At 33.0% G+C, this 24,137-nt stretch overlaps 5 protein-coding genes and 2 pseudogenes across 7 annotated transcripts, besides 8 other annotated features; 5 read left to right on the top strand and 2 right to left on the bottom strand.

Annotated features, from left to right (window-relative positions):
* Positions 1-64: part of a mobile genetic element that runs on past the window's edge.
* Positions 65-685: 621 nt separating this feature from the next.
* Positions 686-1,390, top strand: TVAGG3_0137190 (His-Me finger endonucleases family; the record flags this gene model as incomplete). The annotated part of the gene is made up of 1 exon (XM_051224163.1): positions 686-1,390. One exon carries the CDS (start codon positions 686-688, stop codon positions 1,388-1,390), a length of 705 nt encoding a protein of 234 aa, XP_051109149.1.
* A 4,771-nt stretch (positions 1,391-6,161) lies between these two features.
* Positions 6,162-6,189: a terminal%2Cinverted (terminal inverted repeat of Mariner transposon ID:TVAGG3_0137200).
* Positions 6,162-7,464: a mobile genetic element.
* On the bottom strand, positions 6,242-7,368 carry TVAGG3_0137210 (annotated as a pseudogene). The gene has a single exon. A coding segment is annotated over exon 1 (1,127 nt).
* Positions 7,437-7,464: a terminal%2Cinverted (terminal inverted repeat of Mariner transposon ID:TVAGG3_0137200).
* A 6,410-nt stretch (positions 7,465-13,874) lies between these two features.
* TVAGG3_0137230 lies at positions 13,875-14,577 on the bottom strand (annotated as a pseudogene). Its single transcript has one exon. A coding segment is annotated over exon 1 (703 nt).
* A 99-nt stretch (positions 14,578-14,676) lies between these two features.
* Positions 14,677-14,991, top strand: TVAGG3_0137240 (uncharacterized protein; the record flags this gene model as incomplete). Its single annotated transcript, XM_051224164.1, has 1 exon — positions 14,677-14,991. The coding sequence occupies one exon, from the start codon at positions 14,677-14,679 to the stop codon at positions 14,989-14,991; it is 315 nt and encodes a 104-aa protein (XP_051109150.1).
* Positions 14,992-15,191: 200 nt separating this feature from the next.
* Positions 15,192-16,712: a mobile genetic element.
* Positions 16,713-17,875: 1,163 nt separating this feature from the next.
* On the top strand, positions 17,876-18,118 carry TVAGG3_0137260 (uncharacterized protein; the record flags this gene model as incomplete). Its single annotated transcript, XM_001330802.1, has 1 exon — positions 17,876-18,118. One exon carries the CDS (start codon positions 17,876-17,878, stop codon positions 18,116-18,118), a length of 243 nt encoding a protein of 80 aa, XP_001330838.1.
* A 47-nt stretch (positions 18,119-18,165) lies between these two features.
* TVAGG3_0137270 (uncharacterized protein) lies at positions 18,166-18,486 on the top strand (the record flags this gene model as incomplete). The annotated part of the gene is made up of 1 exon (XM_001330801.1): positions 18,166-18,486. The coding sequence occupies one exon, from the start codon at positions 18,166-18,168 to the stop codon at positions 18,484-18,486; it is 321 nt and encodes a 106-aa protein (XP_001330837.1).
* Positions 18,487-19,779: 1,293 nt separating this feature from the next.
* Positions 19,780-19,941: a mobile genetic element.
* Positions 19,942-20,115: 174 nt separating this feature from the next.
* TVAGG3_0137290 (transposase-related family) lies at positions 20,116-21,660 on the top strand (the record flags this gene model as incomplete). The annotated part of the gene is made up of 1 exon (XM_001330800.1): positions 20,140-21,372. The coding sequence occupies one exon, from the start codon at positions 20,140-20,142 to the stop codon at positions 21,370-21,372; it is 1,233 nt and encodes a 410-aa protein (XP_001330836.1).
* Positions 21,661-23,463: 1,803 nt separating this feature from the next.
* Positions 23,464-24,110: a terminal%2Cinverted (terminal inverted repeat of Maverick-1C transposon ID:TVAGG3_0137300).
* Positions 23,464-24,137: part of a mobile genetic element that runs on past the window's edge.

Consider the following 24,137-nt stretch of genomic DNA (forward strand, 5'->3'; position numbering starts at 1 on the left):
CTATGGTCTCATTGACTAAGGTCAAAGGGTTCTTAGTCATTGCTGGTCTTATCTGAAACAATGTTCGTGCAACAGGTTTAACTAGTTCAGCAACGTCCTTCCTTAATATGAATAGCTGTTTCCACTCATCTTTGCTAACAGTTCTTTCATAACCACTGACAGTAATGATTTCATTTGCTGACCTTAGACACTTATGTTCTATCATTTGTATTGCTTTTGTGTAAGGCTTTCGTGAGCATAGGTTGTATATGTCATTCCTGCAATGTTCATTCATGCCAATAGTACTAAATCCTTTCTTTGCTGTTGAGTGCATAATATCCATTAGTTCCTGTGTTCGTATTGCTGTCTCATAAAATACAACAAGACCTTTGTCATCTATGACGTACTTACCGAAAACATTGCTTATATTCTTTAACCATGAAATAACATCCTCATTCATGCTGTCAAACATGAAGTAAGGTCTTACATACTCTTCACTTATAAGATACTCCACAAAGTACTTGTTAAGCTCTATGTCCTCGTGAGCGATTTCATTAGGTTTGATATTAGTTCCTTTTGTCATTGCTGTCATGTACTTCACTCTCATAGTTCCTTTCAATAGCGTAAAAGTACTTCATTGTTTCATAACTGCTCTAAATTCTGTTCAAAATTCGTACAACATAACTTTTAACATTAGTGAAAGAACATGAGCGAAACAACAACATCTAACATTACAGAAGAAGTCAATGACAATGCCGATGAAAACATTACAGAAGGAGCTAGTGAAAATATTGACGAGTTCAGTGAGGAAGAAGATATTGAGGACGTCAATGAGAACGTTAGTGGGGAACAAACTCAATGGGAAACATTGAGAAATCATGAAGATTATGAGATTTGTACGACATATCCTTTTACTATTCGTCGAAAGAAAAACAAACATATTAAGAGTGAATGCTTAAATAATCATGGTTATATTGAGCTTAGTTTAAACAACAAAACGCATTTAAAGCATAGAATTATTGCAGAACAGTGGATTGAAAATCCAAACAATTTGAAAGAAATAGACCATATAAATCATGATAGAACGGACAACAGAATCTCAAACCTTCGTTGGTGTTCTAGATCTGAAAACAATAGAAATAAAAGCAAGTATGGCGATATAGTTTATGAGTTCGTTGATGAAATATCTGACGAAGCTGTTGAAATAACAGATTATGGTAAGCATTCGTTTGAGTTCTACTACTATGTTGAGAATGAGGACGCATTCTATTATTATACAGGTCTTAACTATCGAAAACTTCATATAAACTTTACAAAAACAGGTGCTGCTTATGTTTGTATGATAGATACAGAAAACAAGAGAGTAATCTTATGCATAAACAAATTCAAACGCTTGTACGGCTTCATGTAGGACAAACATTATTTTTCAACACTAACGCCAACACGTAGGACAAACATTCATGACTAACATTACTGTATAACATAAATGTTTTGTCATGACTTCTTCGTATATGTTTTGTCATGACTTCTTCGTATATGTTTTGTCATGACTTCTTCGTATATGCTTTGCCATGATTTCTTCATCGTAATGAGTGTAAATGTTTTGTCATGACTTCATCGTATATGTTTTGTCATGATTTCATCGTATATGTTTTGTCATGACTTCATCGTATATGTTTTGTCATGACTTCATCGTATATGTTTTGTCATGACTTCATCGTATATGTTTTGTTGCATGCTAAGTTCGGTCAACGATAGAAATTGAGTGGAAATTAATCGTCGAGGAAGTACGATTATGTAAAGTAAAAAATGTTGTGGGATTTTTAATATTATATATTATTTTATAATAAAATTTTTTTGAGTCATTTTAAGAAGCACATATAATTTTTGAATTTAAAAATTAAAGTAGTGTCAAACGAATTTATCACTTAATTTAATACTCAGATTTCTTAAAATTAATGAAAAAAAGGTTTTCTGAGAACTTTTGAGAATGGTTTTCAAATTCCATTATTGAAAATATATAGTATTGTATGAAATTCAAACTCTATATTTATTAAAATTCTAAATTTTTAATAAAATAACTTTTCAGAGGAATATGATTTTGAATGGTTGATTAATAAGTATAAAAATGTCTACGATTTTAAGGAGGGAATTGTTCCTTATGAGGTATACATCATAACTATATACCTCATAAGGAACAATTCCCTCTTGATATCCTGGATATTTTGGAATATATTTTTTTAATTAAAGTTCTCAAAAGTATTATCAAAAGTGATTTTTTAAAAATATCTCCAATTAATTAACTAATTAAAAGTATTATATTTTTAAAATTAAATAGTTTTTCAATTTTTTTGAAGGAATTGAGATACTTCCCACGACAATAAAATTGAGAGGTTTACATTATGACTGATCTTAGCATGCAACAGTTTTGTCATGACTTCTTCGTATATGTTTTGTCAAACATGAATGTATATGCTTTGTCAAGATTTCATCGTAATGAACGTATATGCTTTGTCATGACTTCATCGTAAATGATTTGTTATGACCTCATGGAACTTAAACGTAAATGTTTTGTCATGACTTCATCGTATATGTTTTGTCAAGACTTCTTCGTAAATGTTTTGTCATGACTTCATCGTAAATGTTTTGTCAAGATTTCATCGTAAATGTTTTGTCAAGACTTCTTCGTATATGTTTTGTCAAAACTTCTTCGTATATGTTTTGTCAAAACTTCTTCGTATATGTTTTGTCATGACTTCATTGTAATGAGTGTAAATGATTTCATATAATTGCTTACCTCGAAAAACCGAGGGAAGAGATTCCATATGAAAATCGCAAGAATTTGGCTCCTGGTTTGAAATATTATTATATTCATAGACTTCTTCGTATATGTTTTGTCAAACATGAACGTATATGTTTTGTCATGATTTCATCGTAAATGTTTTGTCATGACTTCATCGTATATGCTTTGTCATGATGATTTCATCGAAACTAAACGTATATGTTTTGTCGTGATTTCATCGTATATGTTTTGTCATGATTTTATCGTAAATGATTTGTCAAGATTTCATCGTAATGAGTGTAAATGAACCAAAAATAATGTTTACGTTCATGTTTGACAACAACACAGGAGGAAGGCAGTTATGAATTATTTTTGAAGAACTGAAGGTGTCACTATGTCATCATGTGCTACCAGGTTAATGAACTTCTCTGAAAAAATGAGACAACATGACATTTTGACAACAACACAGGAGGAAGGCAGTTATGAATTATTTTTGAAGAACTGAAGGTGCTACCATGTTACCATGTGCTACCAGGTTAATGAACTTCTCTGAAAAAATGAGACAACATGACATTTTGACAACACAGCAGGGGAAGGCAGTTATGAATTATTTTTGAAGAACTGAAGGTGTCACTACGTCATCATGTGTCACTCGGTTAATTAACTTCTCTGAAAAAGTGTGACAACATGACATTTTGACAACAACACAGGAGGAAGGCAGTTATGAATTATTTTTGAAGAACTGAAGGTGTCACTATGTCACCATGTGCTACCAGGTTAATGAACTTCTCTGAAAAAATGAGACAACATGACATTTTGACAACAACACAGGAAATAAATGTTTACGTAAATGTTTTGTCAAGACTTCTTCGTATATGCTTTGTCAAACTTCTTCGTAAATGTTTTGTCATGATTTCATCGTAATAAGCGTATATGCTTTGTCATGATTTCATCGTAAATGATTTGTCAAAACTTCATCGTATATGCTTTGTCATGACTTCTTCATCGGAATGAGCGTAAATGTTTTGTCAAGACTTCTTCATCGTAATGAGTGTAAATGTTTTGTCATGATTTCATCGTATATGTTTTGTCATGATTTTCTTCGTTTATGTTTGTCAAACATGAACGTAAATGATTTGTCAAAACTTCAACGTATATGCTTTGTCATGACTTCTTCATCGGAATGAGCGTAAATGTTTTGTCAAGACTTCTTCATCGTAATGAGTGTAAATGTTTTGTCATGATTTCATCGTATATGTTTTGTCATGATTTCTTCGTTTATGTTTTGTCAAACATGAACGTAAATGATTTGTCAAAACTTCAACGTATATGCTTTGTCATGACTTCTTCATCGTAATGAGTGTAAATGTTTTGTCATGATTTCATCGTACATGTTTTGTCATGACTTCTTCGTTTATGTTTTGTCAAACATGAACGTAAATGATTTGTCAAAACTTCATCGTATATGCTTTGTCATGACTTCTTCATCGGAATGAGCGTAAATGTTTTGTCAAGACTTCTTCATCGTAATGAGTGTAAATGATTTGTCATGATTTCATCGTATATGTTTTGTCATGACTTCTTCGTTTATGTTTTGTCAAACATGAACGTAAATGATTTGTCAAAACTTCATCGTATATGCTTTGTCATGACTTCTTCATCGGAATGAGCGTAAATGTTTGTCAAGACTTCTTCATCGTAATGAGTGTAAATGATTTGTCATGATTTCATCGTATATGTTTTGTCATGACTTCTTCGTTTATGTTTTGTCAACATGAACGTAAATGATTTGTCAAACTTCATCGTATATGCTTTGTCATGACTTCTTCATCGGAATGAGCGTAAATGTTTTGTCAAGACTTCTTCATCGTAATGAGTGTAAATGTTTTGTCATGATTTCATCGTACATGTTTTGTCATGACTTCTTCATCGTAATGAGCGTATATGCTTTGTCATGATTTCATCGTAAATGATTTGTCGAAACTTCATCGTATATGTTTTGTCATGATTCTTCGTTTATGTTTTGTCAAACATGAACGTAAATGATTTGTCAAAACTTCAACGTATATGCTTTGTCATGACTTCTTCATCGGAATGAGCGTAAATGTTTTGTCAAGACTTCTTCATCGTAATGAGTGTAAATGTTTTGTCATGATTTCATCGTATATGTTTTGTCATGATTTCTTCGTTTATGTTTTGTCAAACATGAACGTAAATGATTTGTCAAAACTTCATCGTATATGCTTTGTCATGACTTCTTCATCGTAATGAGTGTAAATGTTTTGTCATGATTCATCGTATATGTTTTGTCATGATTTCTTCGTTTATGTTTTGTCAAACATGAACGTAAATGATTTGTCAAAACTTCATCGTATATGCTTTGTCATGACTTCTTCATCGGAATGAGCGTAAATGTTTTTTCAAGACTTCTTCATCGTAATGAGTGTAAATGTTTTGTCATGATTTCATCGTATATGTTTTGTCATGACTTCTTCGTTTATGTTTTGTCAAACATGAACGTAAATGATTTGTCAAAACTTCATCGTATATGCTTTGTCATGACTTCTTCATCGGAATGAGCGTAAATGTTTTGTCAAGACTTCTTCATCGTAATGAGTGTAAATGATTTGTCATGATTTCATCGTATATGTTTTGTCATGACTTCTTCGTTTATGTTTTGTCAAACATGAACGTAAATGATTTGTCAAAACTTCATCGTATATGCTTTGTCATGACTTCTTCATCGGAATGAGCGTAAATGTTTTGTCAAGACTTCTTCATCGTAATGAGCGTAAATGTTTTGTCAAGACTTCTTCATCGTAATGAGTGTAAATGTTTTGTCATGATTTCATCGTACATGTTTTGTCATGATTTCTTCGTTTATGTTTTGTCAAACATGAACGTAAATGATTGGTCAAAACTTCAACGTATATGCTTTGTCATGACTTCTTCATCGGAATGAGCGTAAATGTTTTGTCAAGACTTCTTCATCGTAATGAGTGTAAATGTTTTGTCATGATTTCATCGTACATGTTTTGTCATGATTTCTTCGTTTATGTTTTGTCAAACATGAACGTAAATGATTTGTCAAAACTTCATCGTATATGCTTTGTCAAGACTTCTTCATCGGAATGAGCGTAAATGTTTTGTCAAGACTTCTTCATCGTAATGAGTGTAAATGTTTTGTCATGATTTCATCGTACATGTTTTGTCATGATTTCTTCGTTTATGTTTTGTCAAACATGAACGTAAATGATTTGTCAAAACTTCATCGTATATGCTTTGTCATGACTTCTTCATCGGAATGAGCGTAAATGATCCAAAAATAATGTTTATGTTAGAATGTTAGATCTAACACCTTTTCTAACATGTTTTCTAACATGGAGGATTTCATTAGATATAGGGTGTCCAAAGGTGTGTTTAGCACAAACCTGAATACTGCGAATAGAAATAAACAAGTTACATATATATAAAGTTTATTTAAATATAATCACCATTGGATTCAATCACGCGTTCGCAGCGATCGATCCAGGCTTGAAAGACACGCTTTAAATCATCATGAGAAAATTGCTCAAATTGCTCTCTTACAAAATTTTCAAGATCATCTGGACTCGCGAATTCGCGTCCTTCAGCTCTCTTTTTTAGCGTGCCGAATAAATAAAAGTCAGAGGGGGCAATATCAGGTGAATAAAATGGGTTTGGAACAACTTTGACATTGTTTTCCACCAAGTAATTCATTACCTTATGACTTTTGTGAACTCTTGAATTATCAAAATGAATTGCAAACTTTTGTTTTTGTTGTTTGGATTTCTCAAACTCATCAGAATTGATAATTTGAGTAAGAACATTGTCAATTAGATACTGAGCATTCATCGTATTAGGTTTTTGAAGAATATCAATTGCGATGATGCCATTCACGCCCCAAAAAACCGACAACATCATCATTGGTGTGTCAATTTTTTTCTTCGGGAATGTTTGCGGATTTTCATCCTTCGGGATCCACATGATTTTGGCTTCTGTTGCATATTGAAACCAAGACTCGTCCCCTGTTACTAAAAAGCGAAACTTCTTGGATTGATACGCACCCAATATAGAGAGGAGCTCTTCGAAGATTGGACTCTAGATTTTTTTTGAACTGAATTAAGGTTGTGCGGAACCCAACGTGTATACGCTAGTTTGTAGTTCAAATAATTGTGCAGATAATAACTGACTGTTGTACGTGGTATCTTTGTCATCTCCTCTATCCTTCTGAGTGATGCTCTTGGGTCTTCATCTAGCGCTTGAAGAATTGCTTTGATTTTTCTTTGATCCGGCGATTTTTTGTCAATTTTTATAATGGGCGCCTTTTTGTTCATGAAGTGATACATCCTAACATGATACGTTACAGTGGAATAGCTAGGAGCATCCATACCGAAGCATTTTACCAATGTCTCGTAGATTTTTTTACAGTCTTTGCATTTTTTTGCAAGAGCGAGGATGTTTTCTTTATGATTCATTAAAAAAATGAAAAAAATCCCGCCAAAATTTCCCGCGAAACCGCCTCTTGTCTCAAAATTCATTTTATATCCCGGCATGGCGCCAAAATACAACATACTCATCATATACATATATTCATATTTTTTATTATATATTTATAATCAGCATATATCTCCTTTAATAGTCTCATATAGAGCGCTGTGCTAAACGCACCTTTGGACACCCTATATAAATATTATTTGGTGAAAGTATCCTAAAAATATTTGATGGACTTTAACTAAAATAATGTTTAGGGAAGAATGTTTATATCAGATGAAACAGTAAAGTATTATATCTATTAAATCGTCTATGATGTAAATTGTGTATAGAATGAAATGAAGGAAGAATGTTTATATCAGATGAAACAGTAAAGTATTATATCTATTAAATCGTCTATGATGTAAATTGTGTATAGAATGAAATGAAGGAAGAATGTTTATATCTAATGAAATCCTCCATGTTAGAAAACATGTTAGAAAAGGTGTTAGATCTAACATTCTAACATAAACATTATTTTTGGATCATTTACGCTCATTCCGATGAAGAAGTCATGACAAAGCATATACGATGAAGTTTTGACAAATCATTTACGTTCATGTTTGACAAAACATAAACGAAGAAATCATGACAAAACATATACGATGAAATCATGACAAAACATTTACACTCATTACGATGAAGAAGTCTTGACAAAACATTTACGCTCATTCCGATGAAGAAGTCATGACAAAGCATATACGATGAAGTTTTGACAAATCATTTACGTTCATGTTTGACAAAACATAAACGAAGAAGTCATGACAAAACATGTACGATGAAATCATGACAAAACATTTACACTCATTACGATGAAGAAGTCATGACAAAGCATATACGCTCATTCCGATGAAGAAGTCATGACAAAGCATATACGATGAAGTTTTGACAAATCATTTACGTTCATGTTTGACAAAACATAAACGAAGAAATCATGACAAAACATATACGATGAAATCATGACAAAACATTTACACTCATTACGATGAAGAAGTCTTGACAAAACATTTACGCTCATTCCGATGAAGAAGTCATGACAAAGCATATACGATGAAGTTTTGACAAATCATTTACGTTCATGTTTGACAAAACATAAACGAAGAAATCATGACAAAACATATACGATGAAATCATGACAAAACATTTACACTCATTACGATGAAGAAGTCTTGACAAAACATTTACGCTCATTCCGATGAAGAAGTCATGACAAAGCATATACGATGAAGTTTTGACAAATCATTTACGTTCAAGTTTGACAAAACATAAACGAATAAATCATGACAAAACATGTACGATGAAATCATGACAAAACATTTACACTCATTACGATGAAGAAGTCTTGACAAAACATTTACGCTCATTCCGATGAAGAAGTCATGACAAAGCATATACGATGAAGTTTTGACAAATCATTTACGTTCATGTTTGACAAAACATAAACGAAGAAATCATGACAAAACATATACGATGAAGTTTCGACAAATCATTTACGATGAAATCATGACAAAGCATATACGCTCATTACGATGAAGAAGTCATGACAAAACATGTACGATGAAATCATGACAAAACATTTACACTCATTACGATGAAGAAGTCATGACAAAGCATATACGTTGAAGTTTTGACAAATCATTTACGTTCATGTTTGACAAAACATAAACGAAGAAATCATGACAAAACATGTACGATGAAATCATGACAAAACATTAACACTCATTACGATGAAGAAGTCTTGACAAAACATTTACGCTCATTCCGATGAAGAAGTCTTGACAAAGCATATACGTTGAAGTTTTGACAAATCATTTACGTTCATGTTTGACAAAACATAAACGAAGAAATCATGACAAAACATATACGATGAAATCATGACAAAACATTTACACTCATTACGATGAAGAAGTCATGACAAAGCATATACGATGAAGTTTTGACAAATCATTTACGTTCATGTTTGACAAAACATAAACGAAGAAAATCATGACAAAACATATACGATGAAATCATTGACAAAACATTTACACTCATTACGATGAAGAAGTCTTGACAAAACATTTACGCTCATTCCGATGAAGAAGTCATGACAAAGCATATACGATGAAGTTTTGACAAATCATTTACGTTCATGTTTGACAAAACATAAACGAAGAAATCATGACAAAACATATACGATGTGAAGTTTCGACAAATCATTTACGATGAAATCATGACAAAGCATATACGCTCATTACGATGAAGAAGTCATGACAAAACATGTACGATGAAATCATGACAAAACATTTACACTCATTACGATGAAGAAGTCATGACAAAGCATATACGTTGAAGTTTTGACAAATCATTTACGTTCATGTTTGACAAAACATAAACGAAGAAATCATGACAAAACATATACGATGAAATCATGACAAACATTTAACACTCATTACGATGAAGAAGTCTTGACAAAACATTTACGCTCATTCCGATGAAGAAGTCATGACAAAGCATATACGATGAAGTTTTGACAAATCATTTACGTTCATGTTTGACAAAACATAAACGAAGAAATCATGACAAAACATATACGATGAAATCATGACAAAACATTTACACTCATTACGATGAAGAAGTCATGACAAAGCATAACGTTGAAGTTTTGACAAATCATTTACGTTCATGTTTGACAAAACATAAACGAAGAAATCATGACAAAACATATACGATGAAATCATGACAAACATTTACACTCATTACGATGAAGAAGTCTTGACAAAACATTTACGCTCATTCCGATGAAGAATCATGACAAAGCATATACGATGAAGTTTTGACAAATCATTTACGTTCATGTTGACAAAACATAACGAAGAGTCATGACAAAACATATACGATGAAATCATGACAAAACATTTACACTCATTACGATGAAGAAGTCTTGACAAAACATTTACGCTCATTCCGATGAAGAAGTCATGACAAAGCATATACGATGAAGTTTTGACAAATCATTTACGTTCATGTTTGACAAAACAAAACGAAGAAATCATGACAAAACATATACGATTGAAGTTTCGACAAATCATTTACGATGAAATCATGGACAAAGCATATACGCTCATTACGATGAAGAAGTCATGACAAAACATGTACGATGAAATCATGACAAAACATTTACACTCATTACGATGAAGAAGTCATGACAAAGCATATACGATGAAGTTTTTGACAAATCATTTACGTTCATGTTTGACAAAACATAAACGAAGAAATCATGACAAAACATATACGATGAAATCATGACAAAACATTTACACTCATTACGATGAAGAAGTCTTGACAAAACATTTACACTCATTCCGATGAAGAAGTCATGACAAAGCATATACGTTGAAGTTTTGACAAATCATTTACGTTCATGTTTGACAAAACATAAACGAATAAATCATGACAAAACATATACGATGAAATCATGACAAAACATTTACACTCATTACGATGAAGAAGTCATGACAAAGCATATACGTTTAAGTTTTGACAAATCATTTACGTTCATGTTTGACAAAACATAAACGAAGAAATCATGACAAAACATGTACGATGAAATCATGACAAAACATTTACACTCATTACGATGAAGAAGTCTTGACAAAACATTTACGCTCATTCCGATGAAGAAGTCATGACAAAGCATATACGATGAAGTTTTGACAAATCATTTACGTTCATGTTTGACAAAACATAAACGAAGAAATCATGACAAAACATATACGATGAAATCATGACAAAACATTTACACTCATTACGATGAAGAAGTCTTGACAAAACATTTACGCTCATTCCGATGAAGAAGTCATGACAAAGCATATACGATGAAGTTTTGACAAATCATTTACGTTCATGTTTGACAAAACATAAACGAAGAAATCATGACAAAACATATACGATGAAGTTTCGACAAATCATTTACGATGAAATCATGACAAAGCATATACGCTCATTACGATGAAGAAGTCATGACAAAACATGTACGATGAAATCATGACAAAACATTTACACTCATTACGATGAAGAAGTCATGACAAAGCATATACGTTGAAGTTTTGACAAATCATTTACGTTCATGTTTGACAAAACATAAACGAAGAAATCATGACAAAACATATACGATGAAATCATGACAAAACATTTACACTCATTACGATGAAGAAGTCTTGACAAAACATTTACGCTCATTCCGATGAAGAAGTCATGACAAAGCATATACGATGAAGTTTTGACAAATCATTTACGTTCATGTTTGACAAAACATAAACGAAGAAATCATGACAAAACATATACGATGAAATCATGACAAAACATTTACACTCATTACGATGAAGAAGTCTTGACAAAACATTTACGCTCATTACGATGAAGAAGTCATGACAAAGCATATACGTTGAAGTTTTGACAAATCATTTACGTTCATGTTTGACAAAACATAAACGAAGAAATCATGACAAAACATATACGATGAAGTTTCGACAAATCATTTACGATGAAATCATGACAAAGCATATACGCTCATTACGATGAAATCATGACAAAACATTTACGAAGAAGTTTGACAAAGCATATACGAAGAAGTCTTGACAAAACATTTACGTAAACATTTATTTCCTGTGTTGTTGTCAAAATGTCATGTTGTCTCATTTTTTCAGAGAAGTTCATTAACCTGGTAGCACATGGTGACATAGTGACACCTTCAGTTCTTCAAAAATAATTCATAACTGCCTTCCTCCTGTGTTGTTGTCAAAATGTCATGTTGTCACACTTTTTCAGAGAAGTTAATTAACCGAGTGACACATGATGACGTAGTGACACCTTCAGTTCTTCAAAAATAATTCATAACTGCCTTCCCCTGCTGTGTTGTCAAAATGTCATGTTGTCTCATTTTTTCAGAGAAGTTCATTAACCTGGTAGCACATGGTGACATGGTAGCACCTTCAGTTCTTCAAAAATAATTCATAACTGCCTTCCTCCTGTGTTGTTGTCAAAATGTCATGTTGTCTCATTTTTTCAGAGAAGTTCATTAACCTGGTAGCACATGGTAACATGGTAGCACCTTCAGTTCTTCAAAAATAATTCATAACTGCCTTCCCCTGCTGTGTTGTCAAAATGTCATGTTGTCTCATTTTTTCAGAGAAGTTCATTAACCTGGTAGCACATGATGACATAGTGACACCTTCAGTTCTTCAAAAATAATTCATAACTGCCTTCCTCCTGTGTTGTTGTCAAACATGAACGTAAACATTATTTTTGGTTCATTTACACTCATTACGATGAAATCTTGACAAAGCATATACGATGAAGTCATGACAAAACATTTACGATGAAATCATGACAAAACATATACGTTCATGTTTGACAAAACATATACGAAGAAGTCTATGAATATAATAATATTTCAAACCAGGAGCCAAATTCTTGCGATTTTCATATGGAATCTCTTCCCTCGGTTTTCCGAGGTAAGCAATTATATGAAATCATTTACACTCATTACGATGAAGTCTATGAACATAATAATATTTCAAACCAGGAGCCAAATTCTTGCGATTTTCATATGGAATCTCTTCCCTCGGTTTTTCGAGGGAAACAATCATATGAAATCATTTACACTCATTACAATGAAGTCATGACAAAACATATACGAAGAAGTTTTGACAAAACATATACGAAGAAGTTTTGACAAAACATATACGAAGAAGTCTTGACAAAACATTTACGATGAAATCTTGACAAAACATTTACGATGAAGTCATGACAAAACATTTACGAAGAAGTCTTGACAAAACATATACGATGAAGTCATGACAAAACATTTACGTTTAAGTTCCATGAGGTCATAACAAATCATTTACGATGAAGTCATGACAAAGCATATACGTTCATTACGATAAATCTTGACAAAGCATATACATTCATGTTGCAAAACATATACGAAGAAGTCATGACAAAACATATACGATGAAGTCATGACAAAACATATACGATGAAGTCATGACAAAACATATACGATGAAATCATGACAAAACATATACGATGAAGTCTTGACAAAACATTTACGATGAAGTCATGACAAAACATTTACACTCATTACGATGAAGAAATCATGACAAAGCATATACGAAGAAGTCATGACAAAACATATACGATGAAATCATGACAAAACATATACGATGAAGTTTTGACAAAACATATACGATGAAGTCATGACAAAGTCTTGACAAAACATATACGATGAAGTCATGACAAAACATTTACGATGAAATCATGACAAAACATATACGATGAAGTTTTGACAAAACATTTACGATGAAATCATGACAAAGCATATACGAAGAAGTTTTGACAAAGCATATACGAAGAAGTCATGACAAAACATATACGAAGAAGTCATGACAAAACATATACGAAGAAGTCATGACAAAACATATACGAAGAAGTCTTGACAAAACATTTATGTTATACAGTAATGTTAGTCATGAATGTTTGTCCTACGTGTTGGCGTTAGTGTTGAAAAATAATGTTTGTCCTACATGAAGCCGTACAAGCGTTTGAATTTGTTTATGCATAAGATTACTCTCTTGTTTTCTGTATCTATCATACAAACATAAGCAGCACCTGTTTTTGTAAAGTTTATATGAAGTTTTCGATAGTTAAGACCTGTATAATAATAGAATGCGTCCTCATTCTCAACATAGTAGTAGAACTCAAACGAATGCTTACCATAATCTGTTATTTCAACAGCTTCGTCAGATATTTCATCAACGAACTCATAAACTATATCGCCATACTTGCTTTTATTTCTATTGTTTTCAGATCTAGAACACCAACGAAGGTTTGAGATTCTGTTGTCCGTTCTATCATGATTTATATGGTCTATTTCTTTCAAATTGTTTGGATTTTCAATCCACTGTTCTGCAATAATTCTATGCTTTAAATGTTTTGTTGTTTAAACTAAGCTCAATATAACCATGATTATTTAAGCATTCACTCTTAATATGTTTGTTTTTCTTTCGACGAATAGTAAAAGGATATGTCGTACAAATCTCATAATCTTCATGATTTCTCAATGTTTCCCATTGAGTTTGTTCCCCACTAACGTTCTCATTGACGTCCTCAATATCTTCTTCCTCACTGAACTCGTCAATATTTTCACTAGCTCCTTCTGTAATGTTTTCATCGGCATTGTCATTGACTTCTTCTGTAATGTTAGATGTTGTTGTTTCGCTCATGTTCTTTCACTAATGTTAAAAGTTATGTTGTACGAATTTTGAACAGAATTTAGAGCAGTTATGAAACAATGAAGTACTTTTACGCTATTGAAAGGAACTATGAGAGTGAAGTACATGACAGCAATGACAAAAGGAACTAATATCAAACCTAATGAAATCGCTCACGAGGACATAGAGCTTAACAAGTACTTTGTGGAGTATCTTATAAGTGAAGAGTATGTAAGACCTTACTTCATGTTTGACAGCATGAATGAGGATGTTATTTCATGGTTAAAGAATATAAGCAATGTTTTCGGTAAGTACGTCATAGATGACAAAGGTCTTGTTGTATTTTATGAGACAGCAATACGAACACAGGAACTAATGGATATTATGCATTCAACACAAAGAAAGGATTTAGTACTATTGGCATGAATGAACATTGCAGGAATGACATATACAACCTATGCTCACGAAAGCCTTACACAAAAGCAATACAAATGATAGAACATAAGTCTAAGGTCAGCAAATGAAATCATTACTGTCAGTGGTTATGAAAGAACTGTTAGCAAAGATGAGTGGAAACAGCTATTCATATTAAGGAAGGACGTTGCTGAACTAGTTAAACCTGTTGCACATTGTTTCAGATAAGACCAGCAATGACTAAGAACCCTTTGACCTTAGTCAATGAGACCATAGAGGTTGAAGATAATGACATGAAAGAACTAGGAATGAATGAGAGAAGTTGTGAAGGATGTTTGAGTCAAAACACATGGTTCTTCAGAGCTGTTAAGAAACTTAGTAAAAGAACGACAGAAATATTTTATAGAGAAGTATTGCAAAGGATGTGTAAATGAATTGTTGAAATAGAACTTAGAGACACTTTCACACTAAAGGACTTGAGAAGAAATAAGTACATGAGTGAAGAAGGTATTGACATAGCTAGTGTTATAAATGACTTAAGAAGATGTGTTGTTGTTATTGACGGAGCACGTATGACATATCTAGTGAAAGATTATGATGGAATACGAGACACAACAACACTTGTGTCAGTAGATAGCAAGGAATTCAATAAGCTCATGAAGAGTATTTATGTAGGACGTATTGAAGAGAAGGATGTGAACGCACTGATGATTTATGAAGCGGGTCAGAACAAGAACTATCTTATGAAGTCAGGCATGAGATTCTTTGACGAAAGAGATGACATTTACAGCTATTTCAGAGGATATGAGTATGAAGTACTGAATGAAGTAGATGAAAGCGTTATTGAAGGATATTTGAAACATGTTCACGATGTCATATGTAATGAGGATGAAGAGCTTTATGAGTATGTTTTGAACTGGTTCGCCTACATCGTTCAAAATCCTTGTGGAAAGACTGGAACAGTACTTTTGTTAATAGGAAAGCAAGGAACTGGTAAGAATGTACTTAGTAATGTTCTATGCGAGCTCATTAGCAAGTACGCCAACAATAATATAACGGCAATAGAGAATGTGGTTGGTAGATTCAATGCTGCTATTGAGAACATGAAGCTCATCGTATGCAATGAACTAAGCTCATGCGATACGTCTAAGGTCATGAACCACGACGCACTAAAGTCAATAGTAACAGAGACTCAGTTGGACTTAAATCAGAAGTGTCAGCCAGTAAGAAAGATAGAGAATGTTTGTAATATCATCATGATATCTAACAACTTCAACTCAGTAAAGATTGACAAAGACGACAGAAGATTTGTTGTCATTGACGTAAGCAGCAGATACAAAGGAAATTACGAATATTTCTCAAATCTCATTGAAAGCTTTAATGAAGAGTTTTATTCAAACTTACTGACGTACTTCATGAAGAAAGATTTAAGTGAATTTGATGTAAGGAAGATACCATTCACCAGGGCTAAACAAGAACTCATCGAAATGAACAAAACACCTTACCAAGTGTTTTACGAGGAGTTCTATGAAAAGTTTGTATCCGGATGGAATTGTACAGAGTGCTACAGAAGATATAAAGAATTTGCGAAGGAGAATGAATTCTTTGCATGTAGTTCAAATGTATTTGGTGGCAAGATGAGAGAATTTGTGAAGAGAAGTAGAAAGCGAGACGGTTCTGCAAGAAGTTATATTTATGAAGCAAGTATGATATTAGAAGGTCGTGGAAAGAAAGAAACAGTGAATTATGAGGAAGTGCTTGAAAAATTCATGGAGTACATGGGAAGCAATATAACATACAACAAAGACATATACAGTGAGTTTAAGTACTACTGTGAACAGCATGAGATTGAAGTAATGAGTAAAGGAGACTTTGAAACGCTTATGAAAGACAGTGAGGAGGTCATACATGAGAACAGTGATGAAATAGTTCATGAGAACAGTGAGGAGGTCATACATGAGAACAGTGATGAAATAGTTCATGAGAACAGTGAGGAGGTCATACATGAGAACAGTGATGAAATAGTTCATGAGAACAGTGAGGAGGTCATACATGAGAACAGTGATGAAATAGTTCATGATGTCGTTCGTGAAGAAGCCATTGCAACAAAGAATGAGATAAAGGATTTCATAGAACTTAACAAGGAGGAGTTTAAAGAAGGCTATGAAGTGAAAAGATGTGAAGAAGATTTCTTGGCGTATTTGAAGAAAAAGAGACTAAAGCCGATGGCTCAAAATAAGTTTCAATCGATGTTTGAAAAGAAACGTTTGAGCTATGGTGGTGTAAGAAGCACATATTACTTTGTTAAGAAGTGAGGACATTTATTTTTGTCGTTAGTGTTGGAGTTTGTACTTGTTGTTAGTGAGAGAATAAATTAAATCATGAACTTTGCCATGGTCTCTGTCCCTAGTAGTTTTCATTAAGTTCTGGAAATAATGAAAGTCATAAACTTTGCCATGGTCTCTGTCCCTAGTAGTTTTCATTATCTCACAGAGTTAATGAAAGTCATACTTTCTATCAGATGAAGCATGCAGATGAACATAATGAAAGTTAGTGAGTTTGCCACGAGTTATGAATAAAATATTGGCATATTAGATGAGATAGCTGATGAAACAGATGAAGATAAATTAAATCTTAGACTTTGCCACACTCTGTCCCTAGTTCCTCAAAATCCTTGACAACGTTGCTTAGAAATTTTGGTTCAAAACCTCATCTGATTTTAATCTGTTATGCTACCTGTTAAGTTTCGCGAGATTATAAATGTCATGGAGTTATATAAAAAGGAGGGACAGCTAGGGACACTGGAAGTACTTGTAAGGCTATTTGTTAAGATTGCATGAAATACTAAAAAGTCATGAAATCCATTATCGCTGTGCTAGCTTCACCTTAGAGTAAAATGACGACTAAAGTCACTGAAGCAATGAAACAAAAGTTCTTGGTAGAATACATTAAATCAGGAGCGGTTCCAGAAGGTTTTTACATTCATACTATGAAGGATGGTAGAGTTCAGTTTAGAAAGATAAAGCAACCATTAGATAGAGAAGGAATTTTGAGAAAGATTAAACTTCATGAGGACAACATTGCTGAACTTAGGAAGAAGCTAGAAGAGTTGGATAAAGCAGACGACAGTGAGGAATAAAATATTTCATTAGTTTTATTTTTACTGAAAATTTTTATTTGGATGTAATGATGAAAACTATTGAGATAACAAACTACAACGGTCATGAGTTCAAGAATTTGTTCTTCGTTCCTCGTGAAAATACATTCTATCAGATACGAGGGAGAAAGGGTAAAGTTAGTTTGAGCGTTTATGAAGGAATGAAGAATGGAAAGTTTATACAAGCATACGATACAAACGGTAAGCGTGTTTCATTAGCTTTGTCAAAACTTACAGGTATAAACTATGACAGTGATTTTGACCTATATGAAGAAGAAAGTGAGTCAGAAGATTATGAGCTGTTATATGAAGCACAGCAATGGGAGGAGTTGCAATACTTTTGTAAGTGAGAACGTTTATTTTTACATTAGTGAAGTCGTTTGTGAAAACATTAGTGAGGTGAAGTGGTTGGTGGCTTTGTAAATATTTAAGGTTAAGTTAGTGTTGTCGTTTGTGTTGTAAAATATACGTTAACGGTTTCGTAAAGTGTCAAATTCACATATCATGGGTAAGGAGGCGCGCAGTGCCGCCGTACCCTTGATATGTATACTAACTATTGGTCCGAAATTTTGTTGATATTTTACTTTATCTCAATATACCTTCATAAGTTTGACATTAAATTACCATTGTAAGGCATTATCTGCTTGAGTAGTCACAGTATATTATTGCTGTATGATTATTATCTTTGTATTTGGAATATACACGAATTAATAAAACGTTCTTTGCCGTCTTCCCACTTAATGTCAAAGGTTAGTTTTTTGATTTTAAAAAGCAGGGTTTTCATCTTGTGGAATCCAAGCTAAGCGCAGGATTCCACAAGATAAAAGCCTGCAATATAATTTTGATGCTTTTATACGCTTATAATAAATGGATATTCCAATATAAAAACTATTGATTTTTTTCGGACCAATTCGCTATCAAATTTTAATTTTTTAGGACGGTTTCGCAGATCCCCGAAAATGTAAACTTGCCTCGTGTGTGGCACCTATCCTGAAACTATGAGTTCCATAGTTTCCTTTTAAATCGACATCTTCCATGGAGAAGAATGCAATGACGATAATAATAGTATGGACGAGGAAAAATTTGATAACTTGGCAAAAGATGATTGTGATCGAAAACCAAATGTGGAGAGAAAAAATGTGAACTTTTCGAAATAAAAATTTTGGCAGGATGATTTTGAGATGTTTTTGTTTGTTGTAAACTTATAACAAGTCGTTGATCCTTATCCCAAGATTGAGTCGGATTAACATTGCTTCTGAAATTCTTAAAAATCCAAAGAACATGACTGAAGCTAATGCCATGAAATGGGCTTCTGCATGTTGAGATGTAGCAAAGGAAATTGGGAAAATAAGACCTTGGTATGTTTTTTGCTCCCTAATAGAGATATATGCGAATAAACATGTTTTCAAAGTTTTTATTGAGGATTGAGCAAGGAAGCATATTGAGAGGTCGAATATTCGAACAATTTATAAAGTTACATTTAACATTTAAAAGACTTAAGTGTTAATATATTTTCATATTTTGATCCTAATAATCGAGCGCAAGTAAAAAAAATTTGAGATTCGTCCATGTATTTAAAATCTCTGAACATTTTGTTAGAAAATATGTTAATGTTTCATTATTAAGGTCAACATATTCATACCATGTACCTCTTACCCTCCAATTCCTTAATAATGGGAGAAACTTTGTCCGAATGTTAAATTATTCAGCCAAAGTTTCTACCATTTATTGAAGGACTTGCTACCTGTGAGGTGCTGGCTTGAGGTCAGTGCTTCACAGGTAGCAATACCTTTAAAATTTGAAAACAATTTATTTTTTGGTGAGAGAACTAGAGTATCCTAAGTAGTGTGTAATGCACGAAGTAAAGTCATTTCAAAAAGTGACAAAAGTGACACTTTACAATTATTTTCCCTAGAATTTATATATTTACACATGCCCGCATAAATGAATTAATTTTCTAATTAAAAAATAAAACAAAACATACAATGAAAAAAAAACATTTAATGACAAAAGCCGACCAAATTCAAGAAGACTGGCTCAGATATGCTTCCAATCAAATGGACTTAGGTGTTCCTTACGAAAAATTGATTCTAGAAGGTGTTCCATTGAAAAAAGGTGGAAAGGTTTTTAAATTGCATCTCCAAACATTTCATAAAGCGCTTAATAAGTTGGGAATTGATAAAACCTTTCATCATTGCCCTGTTCCTCTTAATTTAGACAATACTATTAAGATTGTAAAAGGATTGCGTGAAAATTTACCAAAAATGGGGTATAAAGCAGCCACAGAGCAAATTAAAACCGACCGCTATTTCATCTCTACACATCAAAACGAAATTCGGGACTTTCGCGAAAGATATCAAAATCTCGAAGATGTAACAATTAAAGAAATTATTAAAAATTCTAATGATATAGATTCTAAAACAAAAGAATTTTATATTTCTGATAGGACAACATTATCACAAAAATTCAATCCTAATTTACAAAATGTAAATAAAAACACAAAAATTCATGCAGATGATATTAAGTGTTTTCATTCCAAATACTTATTTGATATTGATTTAACGAAGAAACCAACCTATTATCAGGTGAAGAAAGCTTACACAGCATTAAAAATCTTAAAACCGCCAAGACCAAGAATTCAAAAACCAATTAGGTGTAGATATTGTGCCAAATATATAAATATGATTTGGCATATTGATATACATTATCTAAATCATCAAATTGGAAGTTATCTTTTTGCCATAATTGATGATTGTTCTAGGTATGTAATTGATTTTCAATACATGAATGAAAAAACTTCTACAAATACCTCAAGCGTTATGGCCAGAGCATTCTCCTTGTTCGGAACCCCATATGCCATATGGGCAGATAATGGGGGTGAGAATAAGGGTGAAATGTATAAGCTTTTAAAAGATTGCAACGTTCAAATTATACATACAGAAGCATATACTCCTCAACAGAATGGCAAGATTGAGCGAATCTGGCCATCTGTTGAGGAAAATTGCAACAATCCGGAAGATCTACAAGAATACTTCATAAATTATAATAACAAGCCTCATATGGCCCTACCGATTAATCTTTATACCGATTCCCACTTTACACCACAAGACTATTACAATTTTGAAAAAAAGTGGGACTTTGAAACAAGACCGGTATGGTTTATTGACGGTCATGAACAGGACTTCAATTTAAAGACGAAAAAGCCGAACGTTCGTTCAAGAGATTTATCTGATTAGTTAAAAAAATCAAAATTTTCGAAAAAAAATCATATAACATACTTGTAATTACCGAATAAAAAGTACTTTTATAATTAATTTTATCTAGTTTTTAGTTTTGAGTTGAATCGTTGACGATGTCGTCAAAAATTCCTGAGACGTAGAGAAGGAATTGGAGCCTGGGAGGCACTGATTCTTGATCAGTGCCAGGTAGGCTCTTATGTACTGTGTAGATTGTAGAAATTTGAAAAGTAAGAGATAAGAATTAAGTAAAATTTTAAAGTTAATATGTGGAAATTGTAGTGTAGGAAGTACAAACATAGACTTTAGATGGCCGAACGTCCATTTTTTCCTATGGCGTCGAGAAAATTTTGGTGAAATGCGACGACATTTCACCAAAATTTTCTCGACGCCATATACAGAACTAGAGTCTGCCAGGTACTGATTCTATCTATGTACCTCGCAGACCCTAGTTCTGAGCCAAAATGGCTAAAAATTGCTCGCAATTGTTCACATTGCGAGCAATTTTTAGCCATTTTGGCTCAGACTTTAATAATAAATAATATATAACTTATACGTGTAATATTTATTATCTTATTGCTTTTAATTAATCAATACAAAATACAATTTAATTTAATTGATTCAAAACTCTTAATTTTTTATTCTTTTTATATTTTAAAATAATCTAATCTTTTATTTTATATCAGACATGAAATAACTCATTTTTACATTGTAAAGTGTCACAATTCTAAGAATACCTTTTCAACTTAATGATGCAAATTCGTCTAGGGATGCGTTAAACACGCCATTTGACCGGGCGTACATTTTTTTTTTGTTCGCCCAAAAATTTCGCCATTTGAGAAATTCAAAAATTAAAAATAAAATTTTAATCTTGATTTTTTTATTTTCGTGATTTTTTTGAAACTTACATAAGCGATGAAATACTTTTTTAAGTAATCGTTTATTATATATAAATATATCTTAATAAATTTAATTCCTTAAGGTAGAGCGTGTTCAAATTTAAAATCTCATACAATATTTTCTTAATGGCGTATTTTTCTGAGGTCGCCCAAATAAAGGCGAATTCAAAATTGAGAACTCCAAGGCGTATGGCGAGTATTCAAAAAGTACGCCACTTACAAAATATTGAATGTGGATTATCAATTTTTTGGCGTGTTCAATTTCAAATTTTGATATTTATGTTTATTTTATTCAGTATAATGCTAAGAATTAAAATATAAAATTCATAGAATTTTTTCTTTGAAAATATTTTACATTTTTATTAGACCACTCCTAGACTAGTCATCAGGTTATCCTCAGATCATCCTCAGACTACTCCTTAGACCCCTCCTCATCATCCTCAGACTACTCCTTAGACCCCTCTTCATCAGACTAGTCCTCAGATCTTCCTTATAAGACTCCTCCTCAGATCTTCCTCCTGAGACTACTCTTCAGACTACTTCTTAGAGTCCTCCTCATCAGACTAGTCCTCAGATCTTCCTTATAAGACTCCTCCTCAGATCTTCCTCCTGAGACTACTCTTCAGACTACTTCTTAGAGTCCTCCTCATCAGACTAGTCCTCAGATCTTCCTTATAAGACTCCTCCTCAGATCTTCCTCCTGAGACTACTCTTCAGACTACTCCTTAGAGTCCTCCTCATCAGACTAGTCCTGAAACTAGTCCTCAGACTACTCCTGAAACTACTCCTCAGATTATCCGCAGACTCCTCCTCAGATTATCCTCAAACTACTCCTCAGTCTAATCCTCAGACTCCTCCTCAGATTATGCTCAGATTATCCTCAAACTCCTCAAACTACTCCTCGGTCTAATCCTCAGACTCCTCCTCAGATTATCCTCAAACTCCTCAGACTACTCCTGAAACTACTCCTCGGTCTAATCCTCAGACTCCTCCTCAGATTATCCTCAAACTCCTCAGATTATCCTCAAGCTCCTCAGACTACTCTTCGGTCTAATCCTCAGACTACTCCTCAGATTATCCTCAGACTCCTCAGACTACTCCTCCAACTCCTCAGATTATCATCAAACTCCTCAAACTACTCCTCGGTCTAATCCTCAGACTCCTCCTCAGATTATCCTCAGATTATCACTTTAGTTAGTATACAAGTCTTGGGTACTGTGGCACTGCGTTCCACCTTACCCAATACTTGTGAATTTGACACTTTACAAAACCGTTAACGTATATTTTACAACATGAACGCAAAAACTAACTTAACCTTAAATATTTACAAAGCCGCCAACCACTTCACTTCACTAACGAACTCACTAATGTAAAAATAAACGAACTCACTATCGTTCTCACTAACGACTTCACTAATGTTCTCATAAATTTTCCTCAATATCTTCATCATCAGTGTTAACCCTATTGTAGTCATACTTGAAGCCATAAACTTTCTCTAACTTCTTAACGTACAATTTACATAACTTACCTTCGTCATCGTATGGTTTAATGATATAACTATTTCTATCTTTATACACAGTCAATGAAAAGTCAACTGGTCTCGGATGTATTTGAAAGAACATGTTATGCTCAGGAAGGAAGAATAAATGTTTAAATGTATGTTTGTTATATGTTTTGATTTGTATGAGTTGCTTTTGTTCTGTCATTACATCCAAATAAAATAAAAATAAAATAAAAAATAAACTTAAAATTAATGATATCACCACCCTCACACGTATGAAAACATAGCACAAAAATAATGTTTATGTTAGAATGTTAGATCTAACACGTTTTCTAACCTCAGCGCTAAGCGGCGAGACCCTTTGG

Source organism: Trichomonas vaginalis, chromosome IV (genome assembly GCF_026262505.1).
Source record: "Trichomonas vaginalis G3 chromosome IV, whole genome shotgun sequence".
Lineage (NCBI taxonomy): Eukaryota > Parabasalia > Trichomonadida > Trichomonadidae > Trichomonas > Trichomonas vaginalis.